This window comes from Sceloporus undulatus, chromosome 4 (genome assembly GCF_019175285.1).
Source record: "Sceloporus undulatus isolate JIND9_A2432 ecotype Alabama chromosome 4, SceUnd_v1.1, whole genome shotgun sequence".
Taxonomy (NCBI): Eukaryota; Metazoa; Chordata; class Lepidosauria; order Squamata; family Phrynosomatidae; genus Sceloporus; species Sceloporus undulatus.
In genome coordinates, this window is record NC_056525.1 from 101,626,302 (window position 1) to 101,642,952 (window position 16,651).

At 39.3% G+C, this 16,651-nt stretch overlaps 2 protein-coding genes across 5 annotated transcripts in view; one reads left to right on the plus strand and one right to left on the minus strand.

Annotated features, from left to right (window-relative positions):
• Positions 1-16,651, minus strand: part of DDAH1 (dimethylarginine dimethylaminohydrolase 1) — a 336,716-nt gene that overhangs the window by 61,596 nt on the left and 258,469 nt on the right. The window lies entirely within an intron of this gene.
• Positions 1-16,651, plus strand: part of DNAI3 (dynein axonemal intermediate chain 3) — a 60,883-nt gene that overhangs the window by 13,681 nt on the left and 30,551 nt on the right. For 3 of the 4 annotated variants that reach the window (XR_006103428.1, XM_042462191.1, XM_042462193.1), the window contains exons 3-9: positions 1,565-1,800; positions 3,914-3,955; positions 7,103-7,284; positions 8,454-8,558; positions 8,727-8,873; positions 11,385-11,584; positions 13,077-13,193. Coding sequence is in view for 3 of the 4 variants with exons in the window: in XM_042462191.1 (XP_042318125.1) it covers positions 1,581-1,800; positions 3,914-3,955; positions 7,103-7,284; positions 8,454-8,558; positions 8,727-8,873; positions 11,385-11,584; positions 13,077-13,193 (1,013 nt within the window). In the remaining variant the exon portion in view is untranslated. Of the gene's footprint in view, positions 1-1,564; positions 1,801-3,444; positions 3,536-3,913; positions 3,956-7,102; positions 7,285-8,453; positions 8,559-8,726; positions 8,874-11,384; positions 11,585-13,076; positions 13,194-16,651 lie in introns of those variants that run through there. The other variant, XM_042462192.1, reaches the window with a different exon arrangement.

A 16,651-nucleotide genomic window follows, 5' to 3' on the forward strand; every position in this document is an offset into this window, starting at 1 on the left:
TTCAGACCTATAGGCGGATGTAGAAATGACCCTCAGTAAGTCCAATGGTTGTTACCTGGTATCCTTCACTGATTCTGTGCTCTTCAAAATTTTACCTGCACTCTAAAATGAAAGAATGAAGTTACTGGATGTTGGGGAATAGATAGGTTAAAGGTGATCTGTTTGATATTTAGCTATTTAAAGAATTTTCTGCCTTACTTGGTAAATTCTTGTCCTAAAAATAGCTCTGTGATTAATCCCTGAAACCTCAGTGTTTCTTCTGTTCATGTGACTTAAATATATGAGTGATTTGACAGAACGAAAGCATATTTTCCATTTGGTACTCCCTTCACCCAGTTTCTGACTGAACTACTTAGCAACAGTGCTTTTTATCATCAGTTATTTGATATTCGGTTCAAGACTGTTGGACACCCTTTGCATTTCTTCCATATTTTGAAAGTCACATTTTGAAAGAAGTGAGCATATGCTTGAATCTCTCCCTGTGAAATTGGTTTTAGGATTTAAGATTGGTTGGATGCACATCCAGTATCTCTTGTTATCCACTTGTCCATGGGTATAATTTCTTTAAAACCATTAGTTTGTGACATGGGAAACTTTGAAAAGAATTCGTGATTTATTCAAATAATGAACCTTTACTTAATGTGTGCTGTGATGTAGATCATTTTCCACATGATGGTGCTGGAGTTATTTTTTAAAACTTCTTTTTCCCATCCCTCATCCTTATGCACAACTGTCAAGCAGAGGAGCAGTGATTTCTGTCATTGATACCATCTTCAACTGAAGCTTAAAAAACAATATAAAATGAGTGCAATGAAAATACTCCTCGCTATTTAGCTATTATTAGTGCTGAAGTACTTTGGGAAATGCCTTTTATGTTTCAAAGGTGGCGCAAGGATTATAAAGCAGAAATGAGTATGTGATAGCTCACAAGAAAATAGGGTTCAGCAAACTATACCATGGCTTATTGTGACGTGACCACAGCCATTGTATATATATCTTCAAAAGGGGAAGTTTGTGAATGCATACAATATTCTACATATTCATTGTTTTTGTTTAGCAGTAGATACTATAAGCCTCTCCATCCTCCTTTTTCTTCATTCCCCCTCCGTCGCCATTTCAGATTAGAGAACTGTAGAAGTAACCCAAGTTGGGATTGTGATATATCTAATAGTGTCAGTAAAACAGCATGCTCCCCAAAGACATCTCGTTCAGGATACCTTGCAGAGTTGCAAAAGTGCTCTTGAATAATGCCTAAGGGCCATTCTTAAATCAAGTTTTATAAATTTGTATCCTTGATATCTTTGCAAGAATTTCTGGGATGCACTTTCTTGGATGGCACAATGGATATCCTTGGGGCAGCAAAATGACTTATGTCAACAAGATTGTACCAAAAGGACAAATAATGATTATAGTCAGAGTGAGATAAGGGATCTCTCTCTCTCCCTCTCTCTCTCTCATTATAACAAATTGCAATTAAATTCCAATTGCAATTAAAGAGGATTGTTGAAAAATTATCACTTGGATTCTAGCTGGTTTGACTAACATTTTGTTGTCTGTTTTTCAGATAAAAAATCTTCAAAATGGCTGAAAGTCCAGCAACTCCTGAACCTGAATCCCTTACCTCACCTGCTGTTAGCTCAGCAAAAAAAGGCAAAGGTAAAGGTAAAGGAACACCCAAGGCTAAGAAGAGTCCTAAAGCATCACCTAAAGGATCGCCTAAAGGATCGCCTAAAAGATCGCCTAAAGGATCACCTAAAGAATCACGTAAAGGATCACCCAAAACAAAGCAAAAATCTGCTAGTGAGTATCAGGCTATAGAGGGCAGGGGAGGGAAACAATTTGTTTGAATGTATTATTATTATTATTATTTTAGTTTATTTATAAAGTGCTGTACATACTGAGTATACAAAAATTAAAACAAAACAAAAATTAAAAACCTACCTAAGAAAGCAAAATAATAACATTAAAACATATCTTCAAATACAACAAAGAAAAATGCATACTGTAGATGTAAATGACAAATGATGATATCCAAGCAGTGGTTTTCTTATTGAAGTTGTTGAACATTTTCTTGCAGATTCTGAGTGATTTATCTATAGCAGCTTTCATTTTTGTAAAAAGTCACCTTGAAAACTCAGTAAGATTTCTTCCTTTAAAAGTTGCAGTAGAAAAGAGGGGGGGCTTTATGAAGTGGACTGAATTTTGAGACTCTTGGGCAGAAAGAAGGTTGTGGAAGAAGACTTTCCCACCACCCTCTTTCCTCTATATCCTCTTGTGCCTCTTCTAAAACTACAGACCTCCCTCCCCAATTTAAGCATCCGCAAATAGCAAGCCCCATTGCCATTAGTGGTTGTGTGTGCATGTGACCATTGAAAACCATGGGACTTAAAGTCTTGCGAGTTTTTTCATCTGCAGAGGAGTCCAGAATGGGAGCCCCATGGGTACTAAGGACCATTGTACTTCCAAGGTTTAGGGAAAGGTTCAGGAAAGACACAGGTACTGCTGGCTGATGGGGCTGGCCAAACTTGGGTGACTACAGAGGTCATGTAAGATAGCTTAATGTGATTAGGGACATTTTCTAACTCTCCCAACAGCCCATCATGACCCATCTCATACCTTTTGAGACTGTCCCCAATCCTCACATACAGTTTTTTGGAGGAAAGTTCAAGGGACGCAAGTGGAAAGAGGCTAGCTAACAAGTGTCCTACCTCCCACTTGTTGGGCTCAAAATTTAACAGCTTGTGGAGAAGAATGAAAATAATTTTGAAAATTGTAAATATAATTGCCAACATCATAATGTTAAGGAGCAAACACGGTATAGTGGTTTGAACATTGGACTATGACTCTGAAGATCAGGCTTGATTTCCCAGTCATGGAAACCGATTGGATGCCATTTAGTGAATCACACACTCTCCGCCCCAGAAAACCCCCTGACAGATCTGTCTTAGGGTCACCATGAGTCGAAAACAACTTCAAGGCACACAACACCAACAATCAAAATGTCATTCTCTGCTTTGGGCACATTTAGAATGTTGTGTATCTGGCCGATATTACCCTGTTAGCCCATGGATAATGAGGCCCCACTGTATCTTCCAAATAATTTTTAAGAGACATATTGTCAGGAAATGTTTTTCAAGTTTTATGGCATTCTCTTATCTATTTGAAGTTTCATTTCTCTCAGAAAGGTAAAAGTACAGTTGTCCCTCCTTATCCACTGATTTTTTTTATCCATGGATTCAAGCATCCATGGCTTGAAGATATTCAAAAATTATAAATTCCAAATAACAAACCTTGATTTTCCATTTTTTTATAAGGGGCATCATTTTGCTATGCTATTATATTTAATAGGACTTGAGCATCCTTGAATTTTGTTATCCACAGGGATCCTGGAACCAAACCCCAGTGGATGTATTAAAAATTAATGAGTTGCTCAGCAAGAAATGTAATAAGCATCAACATCATAACAAATAGCAACATCTTATTTTTCAAACACTGGAATGAATAACAGGAATTAATTGTCCTCTTTTTTCCAAAAGTAATTTTCCAACACCTGTCTCAGATTTAAAAAATTCCAGTCATTATTTCTAGTTTAAGAAATATAGATATATGAATAGATAGATCTAACACAAACAAGCAAAAGGGATGGGGCAAGAAAAGGAAAATGACCAACTTATCCCGTGTCACTTGTGTAATCTCTGAATCTCTAAATACCAGATGCTGTGAGATTAGAAAAATGGGTGACCTAATATATATATATAATATCGCTGTAGATTTACACAGCAATGCACATACAAACAATAAAATAGACCCAGAGGCATTTAAGTGATCACTGCTGATGGTGCAGGACAATGTTTACTGATTCTGCTGGGGTTTTTTTCCTGTTCTTATTTGAGACCACTTTCTCTCATTTCAGCCAGAAAAGAAGAGGAAGCTGATCTCTCTATGGCAAGCATGGGTAAGTTCTACAGAGGAAAACAGATATTGAAGAATAACTAGTGCGGAGATGGCATTCCTGTTCTCTGGCTGCAGGAGAAGGGCCATGAAGTTAATAAAACAAAACACGAAAGCATTTTACAGTATGGTGTAGTGGTTTGAATGTTAAACTAGGACTCCGGAAGACCAGGATTCAAATCCTCACTATTCCATGGAAGCCCACTGGATGATCCTGGACAAATTGCACTCTCTCAGCCTCAGAGGAATGCAATGTCAAACCTACTCTAAGTAAATCTTAACAAGAACTCCCTATAAGGTTGCCATAATTCAGAGTCTATTTGAAGGCACATAACAACAACAACAAGCAGCTTGCCAGTACTGGCAAGGATTACTAGTTACTGTTTACTGAAATTCATAAATCCTGTGATGTGAAGGGCAGACAACAGAAGAGTGTGAGATGCAGGTTGGGAGGGGTCATGAAGCAGTTGGTAGAATGTGTTAATATCACTACCTCTTAATCTATGCATTAGCGTTAGGCAAAAATGCATAAACCAGTGGTGCTGCTCACAGTGTGTTTGTGGGCATATTCTGCTTTAAAAGCAAAAAATTCATCTTTTGGGATCCTTGTGGCCAGATTTCTCGGCCTGTCAGGTATCTCCCATTCCCTTGTAGAGTTCAGTGAATAACTGTAGTACAGCGAGTACAATGGAAGGCCAGAAATGAAAAGAGCTTAAAGGATAAACATGGGATTTATCAAATGTAACATATTACATGATAGATGTTTGCTGAGGGATTTAGATTCCTGGATGAGAAAGATTAAAATAGGATTTATTGTTTTATCAGTTCTAAAACAGGATTTGAGGGAGTGGAGACACTCCTGAAGCATGTGTACCTAAGCTGATCAGTATTCTCAAATTTAGAATTAATTCCGCTTCATAAATAGCTCCAAATATGCTTGCCCTTGTCATCTAACCTAACATGGTATTTCATCCAGAGCTATTGAAGCCTTATTGTTGTTAACTGCCCTTGAGTCATCCCCTGATTCATGACAATCCTGTGTATGAGACATCTCCAAGACTCCCTATTCTCCACTGCTCTACTTAGTTCCTATAATTTCGTGCCTGTGACCTCCCTGATTGAATCTATCCATGTGGCATGTGGTCTTCTGCTCTTTCTGCTGCCTTCTACCTTTCCCAGCATTATTGTCTTTTCCAATGAATCATGCTTTCTCATGAAGTGGCAAAAGTATGACAGGCTCAATTTGATCATCTTGGCTTCTAGGGATATTTCTGGCTTTATCTGCTCAAGAACTCATTTCTTTGTCCTCTTGGCTATCCATGATAACCTCAACACTCTTCTCTAGCATCACATCTCAAATGTGTTTTCCTCTTATCTACCCTCTTCACTGTCCAGCTCTTGCATCTGTACATAGTGTAATGGGGAATACAATGGCTTGGACGATTTTTATTTTGGTGTCCAGTTGTATATTTTTGCTGTATTATCATGTCTAGTTCCTTCATAGCTGCCTTTCCCATTCCTAGTCTTCTGAAGAAAGTGTTTTAATTTGTAATTCATCCCCAATAGGTGGCCCATCATCTATGACTGGGCAATAGATCGCATATGAGCTTGTCATTCTGCATCTGGAGCTGCTTCCATTCAACAGAATGGAGGGCCAGCCAGGAGTAACCAAGGGAAAAGGAGGCCAGACTTTCGCAACTCTTAATAGTTGGTTAGAAGAGAGAATTTCAGCAGGTCTAGTTTGCATGACAACATATCTCTCTTGAAATGTTCTTCTCTGTGCAAGTTCTGCGGATATCCTAAACCTGGCATGTACAAGCTCATTACAGTCCATTCAAGACGCAAGATCAGGAGTGCTTGGGAAATTAAAAACCCACCAAGCACTTGTTCTATAGAACTGGCACCTGTACCACCTGCACTTGGTTCTATAGAACATGTGCTCTAGCTGTAACTTTTCCAAGATAAAATCTTATGGGTGTTTTGCACATTATTTGTAAAAGAAAAAAGAGGAAGAATGAACTATTCAGGCCATGTAGCATTTTTTAATGTTTCCAGGTTTCATGATGAGTCCATTCTCTCCACACATCAATAGTGCTTGTACATCTTCCACGTCTCTCCTTCTGTGCAAAACCCCCTTCAGTATACCAAAGATTCCCAGGAGATCAGGAGATATAATCCCTCCAGAAGCTTTCCTACCGAAGATCAACTGAAGTGAACAGACCCTAACTGGGATTCATTTCAAATGCTTTTCCTTTATAATATCTTTAAGATGCATCTTAATGTCTTTAAGATGCTTTAGCATCACAAAAGCCAATGGATGTAATAAAAGACAACAACATGGCCTTGTGTGTAAATCAAAAGTACAGTGAAACTATACTATTTTAATTTACAACTGAAACATCAGGAAACATGGGCAGGATGTTCTACAATCTAGGTGACCACAACTGTTTCTCTTCCAACCATCCAGTAAATAGCACCCTTGATGGTGATAAGTATAGGGTTGGATACAATGTCTTTGTCCTCTTCTTAAAAGGGACATAAGTTCATGGGTGAAATTCTACTTACGGAAGAAGCAGGAGCAAAAATATCTTTCTGTGAATGGAACAAAAATACTGTTTTTTTGTAAATTGCACCATTGCTGCTACTTGCCAGATTTTTACTAAGATTGCCACAAACATTCAGTATAGTGATTAAATTCCAACTGGTTGCATACAGCCAATTCATTGTGAATTCTAAATTATAGCTCTTATTCTTCCATTAGATTATATTAAAGAATTGTCCTATAATTTAGTTGTCCAAGATCTCTTTGCCTATCATTTAATTAATCTGTGAGAGAATTCCATCAGAGTATAGCATTCTTCTTGAGCATAAGACAAACCTCATCAAATTACCAGGTGAATTTCTTGAAAGGGGTTTTGTTGTAGGCAGTGTATATCAAATATCAAAAAATATATGTAACAGAATTAATAAGGTAATGCTAAGGGGGAAAATCTGTCATGATTTAATATTAATAATTGTTTTAGTTGTGAGATTGCAAACTTCTCCAATTATTCCTTCAAAAATGCTTTGAAGATTTTAGACTGCATGTGACATTGTGCTTGTAACACTGGGCATCTTTATGAAAACACTTTTATATTACTTACTTTGTTAGGCCACCCAGAAATCTTCCCGTTGGTCCTTACTGAAAAAACCCAGGAAATATTTAACTGCCGTGCTGATGTAGACGTCACAGCTGAAAATCCTCATAAACTTGTGAAAAAAGAGGACATCATTAATGATATGAAGACAAGAGCTGCAATTTCTGACTTCCATCCGATCAAGAAAATTATCTTAGTGAGTTACCCTTTCAGAGCATGCTGTACTTTGCCCTCCCTCCCCCAGGACTCAATAGCCTACTGCTTACTTAACTTCATTTAACTTGAGGTATATAATGTAACTCCTTTGACTGAGGGCCCTTTGAAAACAGATAACCCAAAAATGCTGACAAAGAGGAGGTATAAACTTTTATGTAATGCAGAAGAGAAAAATATGTTTTATTACTGTGTGGGAAATGGAGTTTCTTGTATGTTTATTACAAATCCTTAGGAAAATAAGACCAGTTTTAAGTACTTGAGAATGCTTGGCATAGATCGCAGATATAATGAGTGTCATTATGGTTGGTAAGACTTCAAGATGGAAGAAAATTAGCTTCTCTCTGTAAAGTGGAAGTTATTGATTATGGAAGGATAATACACTAATCACATTTAAGCAGCGATTCTTGCATTTTAACATGTTCATACAGTCACCACAATACTTCGTTCAAACATTTCCCATAAACTCAGTTCTATGCATACTTGTACTTACAGTATTTGATATTTGCAATTTAACCTATGTATCCACAAAACTGTAACAATCCATGAGGTTTAGCTTGATTTTGTATCTATTAATTGCATTCTGATATTTAACTGTGGCTTTCTTTCTTTAGTTGGCTGTATAATTCTATTCCTCCTTCCCCACACCTTTAAAAAATTGACCAATAAATATCACCAAATCTTTCTCCGTTAGAATTTCTCAAAGTAGGGCACCAGATGAAGGTGATACACGCTGGGGGATCAGTAGGTTTTTTATAAAAATCCAGATAAAAATTCAATTGTCTGGCCTTTTTGAAGACTCCCAAATCTACATTAATAATATTCTTCATGGGATGAGTGACAATGACCTAAAAAGAGGCAAAACTGGGTGAAAATAATTCTTTTTGTATTACCTCTCTCAGAATCCCCCATCTAGGATGACTATGCTGGTTGTGGGTTCTGAGCACTGTAGTCCAAATATAAGACTTCTCAGCTCTGGAAAGAGGTCAGCTGAGCCTAACTGCTTGAGGGAGGCTGCATTTCTGAAGCAGTCAGTGCTAGACAAAGAATAACGGCTGCCAAGTCCTTAGATCCATCAACGTTAAAATGAATTTTGCCTTGATACAAAAGTCAGTTCCACTTAAAATCTCTCAATTGTTTGTATTTACACAGGATTATCCTGGAGAAGAACTTCTGGTTGTATTTGACAGAGAACTAAAATATGGGCAGATCTTTTATCTTATTGCAACGGAAGAGGCCAAGGAGAGTATTTTGAATGTAAGGCCTTTTGAAACTATTAACATTTTATTTCACATGTGCCAGATATCAATCTCATGAAAAGAAATTGCTGAGATTGATATGCAGTAAAACCAATTGAATATTGTGTTTGCTTTTATTTTTGAAATATCTGTTCATCTTCACTTTTGCAAATATTTCTCCTGACAGCCTCCAGAGGAAGAGGAAGAGGAAGGAGAAATTAAAGAAGGGATCCAAGAAGAATATATTTACAAACCTCCTGTGCGCAAACCTTGGGTTTCACTGGGAAGTGAGAAGGAAATTGAAGAAGAATCGGTTAAGGAATCAAGAAGTAGGGTCAGAACTCTTAGCTATATTACTCAATTCTACTATGTCTTCCATCTTTTTGAACAGTTACAAACATGTAAGCTAGACTTCATAATTGGTATTCATGTTTATTATTTTGGTACTATTGCCACAGTTGGAAATGGCCCTCCAACTTACCTTAAAGGTCAGTATCTGCACTGAGCAATAGAAGTTTGTTCTGCTGGTTATGGAGGTGCATCAGGATGACTCCAGCCCCCTCCTCCAGTAAGCAGTGGTGCAACATCAGAAGCAGGATCCCTGGCACACTTCCTTGTTGCACCACACCTCAACCTGCAGTGCCCCAATCACCATCAGAACAGCTCTCCAATACTTTGTGCACCTGTTGCCTTTTCAAGTAGGTTTGAGGAGTCAGGTCAGGGGATGATACAGTATGTAGTTATTTATGCATTCATTACTACAGCTGCATCTGTACTGCAGAAATAATGCAGTTTGATGCCACTTTAACTGCCCTGACTCAATGCTATAGAATTTTGGGATTTGTAGCCTTGTGGGATATTTAGCTTTCCTTCTAGTACTGCAACTACACATTCCAAGATTTCATGGGTTGGAGCTAGAACAATTAAAGCAGTGCCGAACTGCATTAATTTTGCTCAGTGGCAGCAGCCTATGTCTGTGATGCAGGGCCTTTGCTATTGTCTTTTATGTCTACTTTAAATAAGATATTGTAGGCATTAATTCAGGATATCATAAAAATTAGGATTCTGGGCACATTTCTTTTGATTACTCCACACAAATCTATACCGGTACCTAAAATTTTTCCATATCTTGATGAGCATGAACAGGAGGGTGCACTTACAGTCTGCCTGTAGGTTTCCCACAAATTGTATGGTTTTTTTAATATTGTAAGCTGCCCTGAGTCCCAGTTTTGGGGAAAGGGTGGGATATAAACAAACAACCAATACAGACCATTGGTTAGCCTCCTTGCAAATGGAGTGCTCAACCAGCAGACCTTAGTCTGACCCATCCGTGCTCTTATGTTCTTAGGGTCCCTTCAAATTTCATGAACTATGTAGGAAATTGAACTATAGGGCATCACAAAAAGTGAGCATCAGTTCAGAGAAAATATTTTTTACTCTTAGCCCAACAGTGAATTTTATCCAGAGGAAACTGAAGTGGTAATGCGTGTAAGGTTTCATTGAACAGATACTCCAGATATATTGTGCAGAATTTGATCAGAATACTTGAAAACCCAAAGGTTCTATAACAAATCAACCCCAAGATAACCAAAATAACCTACAATACATGCCCACTACATACGCTCTTGGCTCTCCCCATTTCCTTCTGTCTATATGCCTATTGATAACTGTAAAACTACCTGGATTTTGCAAGTCATACTGCATGCCATGATGGGATAGATTTTTTTACAGCATACAATCCTCCATGTCGAGCAGGTTCTGTTGAATCCAGGGAGAAGTAAATAAACATGCTCTGTTAACTAAGCAAGTCTACATCATGGTAGTGGGCAACACAACAATTAATATCCACCTCTTTTATAGTTTGATTTTACACTTGTTATGGTATAAATGCCTTAAAGATCTCTGTTCATCTTAAATTCATTTACTGAATAATCTACATACATCTTCCATCCATCCTAGTTGTGGACCTTTTAGATATTTCCGACGTATGGCAACCCCTATCTTAGGGTTTTCTTGGCAAGATTGGTTCAGAGGAGGTTTGCCATTGCCTTCTTCTGACTTGCCCAAGATCACCCAGTGGGTTTCCATGGCTGAGCTGGGAATCAAGCCCTGGTCTTCAAAGTCGTAGTCCAACACTCAAATCACTATGTCATGCTGGCTCTCCACAATTTATTTCCTATTCCTTCATGCATGATCTGAGAGTCTTCTTAATATATAAAATGCATTGGGAAATGATAAGTCCAGTGGGCTCTCCACATTCGCTGGTGTTAGAGGCTCAGGACTCCTGGGAAAGTGGAAAAACTGCAAATAAGAAACCACCTCTCTAGTAGGAATCTCTGGTGCAGATCTGCGGTCAAGATCTGTGCTAATTTGACTATAGAATCATGCTGTAGGACCTACAAATGTCTAGAGAAGTGTTCTCTCTGGGAATGTCTAGGTCTTCCAGCATGACTCTATGGTCAAATTCCAGAAGTGTCAGACTGGAGACCTAGAGATTCTTAAGGAGAACAAAATAATGAAATCTATGAATAATCAAATCCTCAAAAGTTGAAGCTGTAAATGTGGAGGACCAATGTATTTTATATATTAATCTACGAAACCAGTTTAGATACAAGCATTTTATGAGATCTTAAAGATACTTTTTTAACACTTTCTGAGTTGACCTTGTACCATAAGCTCAAGACATTGCACACTCAAAAATAGGTAATTAAACAGATTATTTATAAATAAACTAAAAACAAGGCAAAAAAAAACCCCATACAATGCTGTGATCAACCCACAATGAACAGAACAGACGCTTCTCCAAGGAAATTTTCCATTAAAAATATTTCCACTGAAATTGTAGATAAAGTTCATGATATCTCGTCCACACAAAGAATTTGGGGTTCGGATTAAATTCCATAAGAGAAATGCATCCACTGATAAACAAGGCTATGTGGACTGTACATCTTATCAAGACAAGAACTTCACTATTCGACAACTTGAGAAACACACAGCTACACAGGTAGTCCCAGAAGAAAAAGTGACAGGAACGCAAACAAAATGGTAAGTATAAGATGTATAAAATCCCTGTTTTAAATAATGTGAGGAAATAGTGTATCTCTTAATTTAAGGCCAAATATTTATTTCAAATTCAATTCATTTCTTTCACGATCTGTATTGGAGAAGGGATCCTCCAGTTTGGAGACCAAGGTTCAAAACACTGCAGAACAATCCAGTTTGAGACACTTTATCTTCCCTGGCTCAGTGCTAGGGAATCCTGGGAATTGTAGTTTATTATGGCACAGAGCTCTCTGACAGAGAAGGCTAAATGTTTCACAAAACTACAGATCCCAGTACTCCCTAGCACTGAGCCAGAGCAGATAAAGCGGTCTCAAACTGGATTATTTCTGCAGTGTGTTCTGGACCCTAATTTGAAATGTGCAATATCCACATCTCACCCTTTGGAGGTGGGACAGATCCCTGTCTCCCACTTGTGCTGTGTCTCCTATGTCTGGAAAGGGATGTCCCAGTTGGAAAATAGTGGGAATCTCCTTGTTCAATCTCAGTTAGTACTACTAGGAGTTTTACCTCTGATGTCCTCTGGCTGGCAAGGGACTGGAGGGGATTCTCCCCTGACACACACATACATGTCTATTCCAGGATCGAGATGGGGAACAACAGATTAATACACAGCCTACAACAGCAGTTAAAACACACACCATCAGTTAAAAACATCAATTTAAAAGAACAAATGAGACAAATACAAGTTGAAACAATCAATCCATATTTAAAAATTCATAATTTAAAATTCACAATTTAAAATCATCTGGATAGGCCTGCCAGAAGAGACTAGTTTTTAATGGTGTTTTAAATTCAGACAGCATATTCCAATTCAAAACTTTTCTGGCATGTTTTTCCACAATCTACAGGCAGCTGAAAAAAAGTCCTCTGGATGACAGCTGCCAACCTAGTCCCAGCTGTCTGGAGTAAATGTCTGACAAAGAACTGGAGTGTATGGGGAGAATTATATGGGAGGAGGCGATTCATAGGTAGCCTGGACCCAAACCATGTAGGGCTTTAAAGTTAATAGCCAGTTCTTTGCACCTTGTCTGGAAAATATTTTTGTATCTGGTATAGCCTCTCAGGGGTCTCAGATGGACCCCCCAGATGGCCTCTCAGGGGTCTCAGATGGACCCCCCCTCAATCCTCTAAAGTTGTCCACTACTTCTCTACTGCAGTCAGGCTTACTTTTATATTTTCATATCCCCATCAGCAGCAACCAGTGCTATCTAGTGAGAGTGTGAAAGTGAGACATATAAACTTCACTATTACAGAGAGAGGAATCACATAAAACAGGAATGGGGCCTTCCCTGAACATCTGGAGGGCAGGTATTGGCTTGCAACTCCCCCCTTGCCAGCCTCGTAGTGAAGAATGCTGGAAGAGGCATAGAAATTATACTACTAATGTACAGTATCATAACTGTTTCTGCCCTTGCTGTTGCAAATTTCCTTTCTACCTGCCAATTACTTCTCAAGTGCATTTCATTTCTTTTAGGACCTATCCCAAAAATGCAACCACACAGTACCATCCTAGAGAATTTTCAGATGAGGAAAAGGAGAGATATTTATCATCAGAAGAGCTGAAAAACTTTCTTCTTAATGTGGCTCTCAGGTTAGTATCACATTCCAGTTACATACTGGCAAGATTTAGTACAATGTCACAAAATGAACTGAATCGGCATAGATTGATTAATTCTAACTAGAGCAGACCCATTCAATCAGTAATTGAATGGTTGAGTCAAGACAGAGGCAAATCCAGTTGATTCAGTGGGTCTACTTTAGTCAAAAATAACACAATATTTGGACTTTTTAGCTCTAATGATTCATTGTGTCATGCATCTGATGAACTGGACTCTAGTCTATAAGAGCTAGTGCCTAAATACCACATTCTCAAGCCGCCAGAAAGCTGGCTTTTTTTGCCAGTCTGTTCCAACTCCCAGGTTCCGTCTTCTTTAGGGTCAGAGTCTTGGTTCCTTTAACTCAATGTTTTCTACCCTGACTGGCAACAACGCTCAAAGGATTTAGACAGGAGTATTTTCTAGCCCTGCCTGCAGTTTTCAGAATTTGAACCTGGATGTTATATACTGTATAAATATTGAGCCATGTTCCTTAAGAATTTTCTCCAAAGGTACAGAGGATTTAGACCTTCTGGAATGTTATAAGTTCTTTGGCATTATTTCCTTTCTTCATTCTTTAGATCTTTTGCTCCTAAATTTTCACTCTAACTTCTCCATGGGTCAAATAAAAATCTATTTTGGCCCCTAAACTTGCCCTTGACTGATACATGAGGTCCATTTATAGTCGAGTATCGTATATGGTAATTCTGCCATTTATGGTCAGATAGAAGCTTGCATAGTAAAGTTGAAGGCTTTCATGACCGGCATCCATAGCTTTTGTGAGTTTTCGGGCTATGTGGCCATGTTCTAGTAGAGTTTCTTTCTGATGTTTCGCCAGCATCTGTGGCTGGCATCTTCAGAGAATGCTTGCCTGGAAAAAGTGGGGTCATACTGTGTGAGCTGGGAATGAAGGAGTGATTTGTTCTGTGCTGATGGCAGGCCTCAGGCTGGGAGGCTAATGCAAAAGAGGATTATGTCTGCTAATTGGTGATCAGTTGTCTGCTGGGAAAGTCCTGATCTGAATGGTTTCCCATTTGCATTTGCTGAGTCCTTATTTTGCTATTCCTCAGGACTGGTAGCCAAATTTTGTTAACTTTAGAGTTTCTTCTTCCGGTTGAAATTATCCAGATGTTTATGGATTTCAATGGCTTCCCTGTGCATCTTGACATGGTAGTGGTTGGCATGGTCCAGAATTCAGTGTTTTCAAACAGTATTTTATGCCCAGGATGGTTTGTCGCATGTTCTGCTACTGCTTATTATCTGGCTGGCCCAGTCTGCAGTGCCTCTCGTGTTCCTTGATTCTTGTTTGCACACTGCGTTTGGTGGTCCCTACGTAGACTTTTCCGCAGCTGCATGGTATGCGGTAAACTCCTGTGGTGTGAGAGGGTCTCTCTGGCCCTTGGCTGAGCGAAGCATTTGCTGGTTTCTCATCCGTTTGTAACCATTTGAAGGTTGTGCTTCCTAACCACTTTGCCTATTCTGTCAGAAATCATTTTCTGCCGCGGACAAAGGCAATGCCACAGTAATCATGGATACAGAACAATACAAACAAAAAATCAAGGAACTTCTGGATCCTACAACATACAAAAAGCTGAAATAAGACCCAACTAGCAAAATCAGCAGAAAAACAAACACCCTGATCAAAAACTCCAAATTCAGCAACCACAAGACAAAAGTTGTGCAATCTGAGGCTCGCCCACCAAGACTAATGATGGACTTCCCAAGATCCACAAGGATTCCATTCCACTCCGACCCTAGTGATCCATTGGATCCTCCACCTATGATTTGGCCAAGTTTCTGGCCACAATTACAAACCCATATAGGGCAGACCCCCCACTATACAAGGACTCAGCTCATTCCTGAAATCAAAACCTGGAACTAAAACCTGGAGACATTTTAATCAGCTTTGATGTGGTCTCCCAATCCACCAAAGTCCCCATAATGGACACCATGACACTCATCCAACAGATTTTTCCAGAAGACATCACAGCCCTGTTCAAACATTGCCTCCCACAAGCTATTTCCAGTGGGACAACGGATTCTATGAACAGAGAGATGGAGTAGCAATGGGAGCCCTCTAAGACCGTTGATAGAAACTTTACACAGTACACTCTGAAAAGCAAGCCCTGGAAACAGCACCGAAAAAGCCCACAATTGGTTCCGATACGTGGATGACTCTTTACCATTTGGAGCCATGGAGAAGAGACCTGACTGTATTCCTGGACCATTGAACAACATCCACCCCAACATCCAATTCACTACGAAAAAGAAAAGGAAAGAACAGCCATTTTTGGATGTCCTTGTCATCCGCAACCTAACCTATGTTTGGGTCACACAGTATACAGAAAACCCACACATACAGACTGATACCTGCACAAGAACTCCAACCATCACCCAGGACAAAAAAGAGCACAATCAAAACACTGGTAGACCGAGCAAAATGCATCTGTGAACCCCACTTCTTGGAAGATGAACTGAAGCACTTGGACCGGGCTCTACAGGCCAATGGTTATTCCAGCTCAGACATCAGAAGGGCTGCCGGCCAGGAATACCCAAAGAAGTGAAGACAAGCACAACCTTCAAATGGTTTACAAACCGACGAAGAAAATTCAGCAAAATGTTTCGTCAGCCAAGGACCAGAGAGACCCTCTCACAGCGCAGGAGTTTCTGATACCATGCAGCTGCGGAAAAGTCTAATAGGGACCACCAAACGCAGTGTGCAAACAAGAATCAAGGAACACGAGAGACACTGCAAACTGGGTCAGCCAGGAAAAATCAGCGTAGCAGACATGCCGCTAACCATGCTAGGTTATAAATATTGTTTGAAAACACTGAAGTTCTGGACCATGCCAACCACTACCATGTCAGGATACAAAGGGAGCCACTGAAATCCACAAACACCTGGACAATTTCAATCGGAAAGAGAAACCCTTAAAGTGAACAAAATTGGCTATCAGTCCTAAGAATAGCAAAATAGGACTCAGCAACGCAAATGGGAAACCGTTTAGAGTCAGGGACTTTCCCAGCAGACAATGATCACCAGTTAGCGACATTATCCTCGTTTGCATTAGCCTCCAGGCTGAGGCCAGCCATCAACACAGAACAATACACATGCAAATCACTCCTGCATTCCCAGGCCACACAGTATATATACACCCACTTTTTCCAGGCAAAGCATTCTCTGAAGATGCCGCCACAGATGCTGGCGAAACGTCAGAAAGAAACTCTACTAGACAGGCCACATAGCCCAACTCACAAAAAACTAAGCTTGCATAGTGTTTGTCAAGAATACAAGCCAATCTAAAACCATAATCCCATGCTCAAACCACTACATCTGCTGGCTACCCTATTTAGTAAGATCATTGAATCACTGAATTTACATGTGTGTTGATTTAACAAGTCTCATATATTCAATGGATTTACTTTAACTGGGACTAACAATTTCATTTAGCTC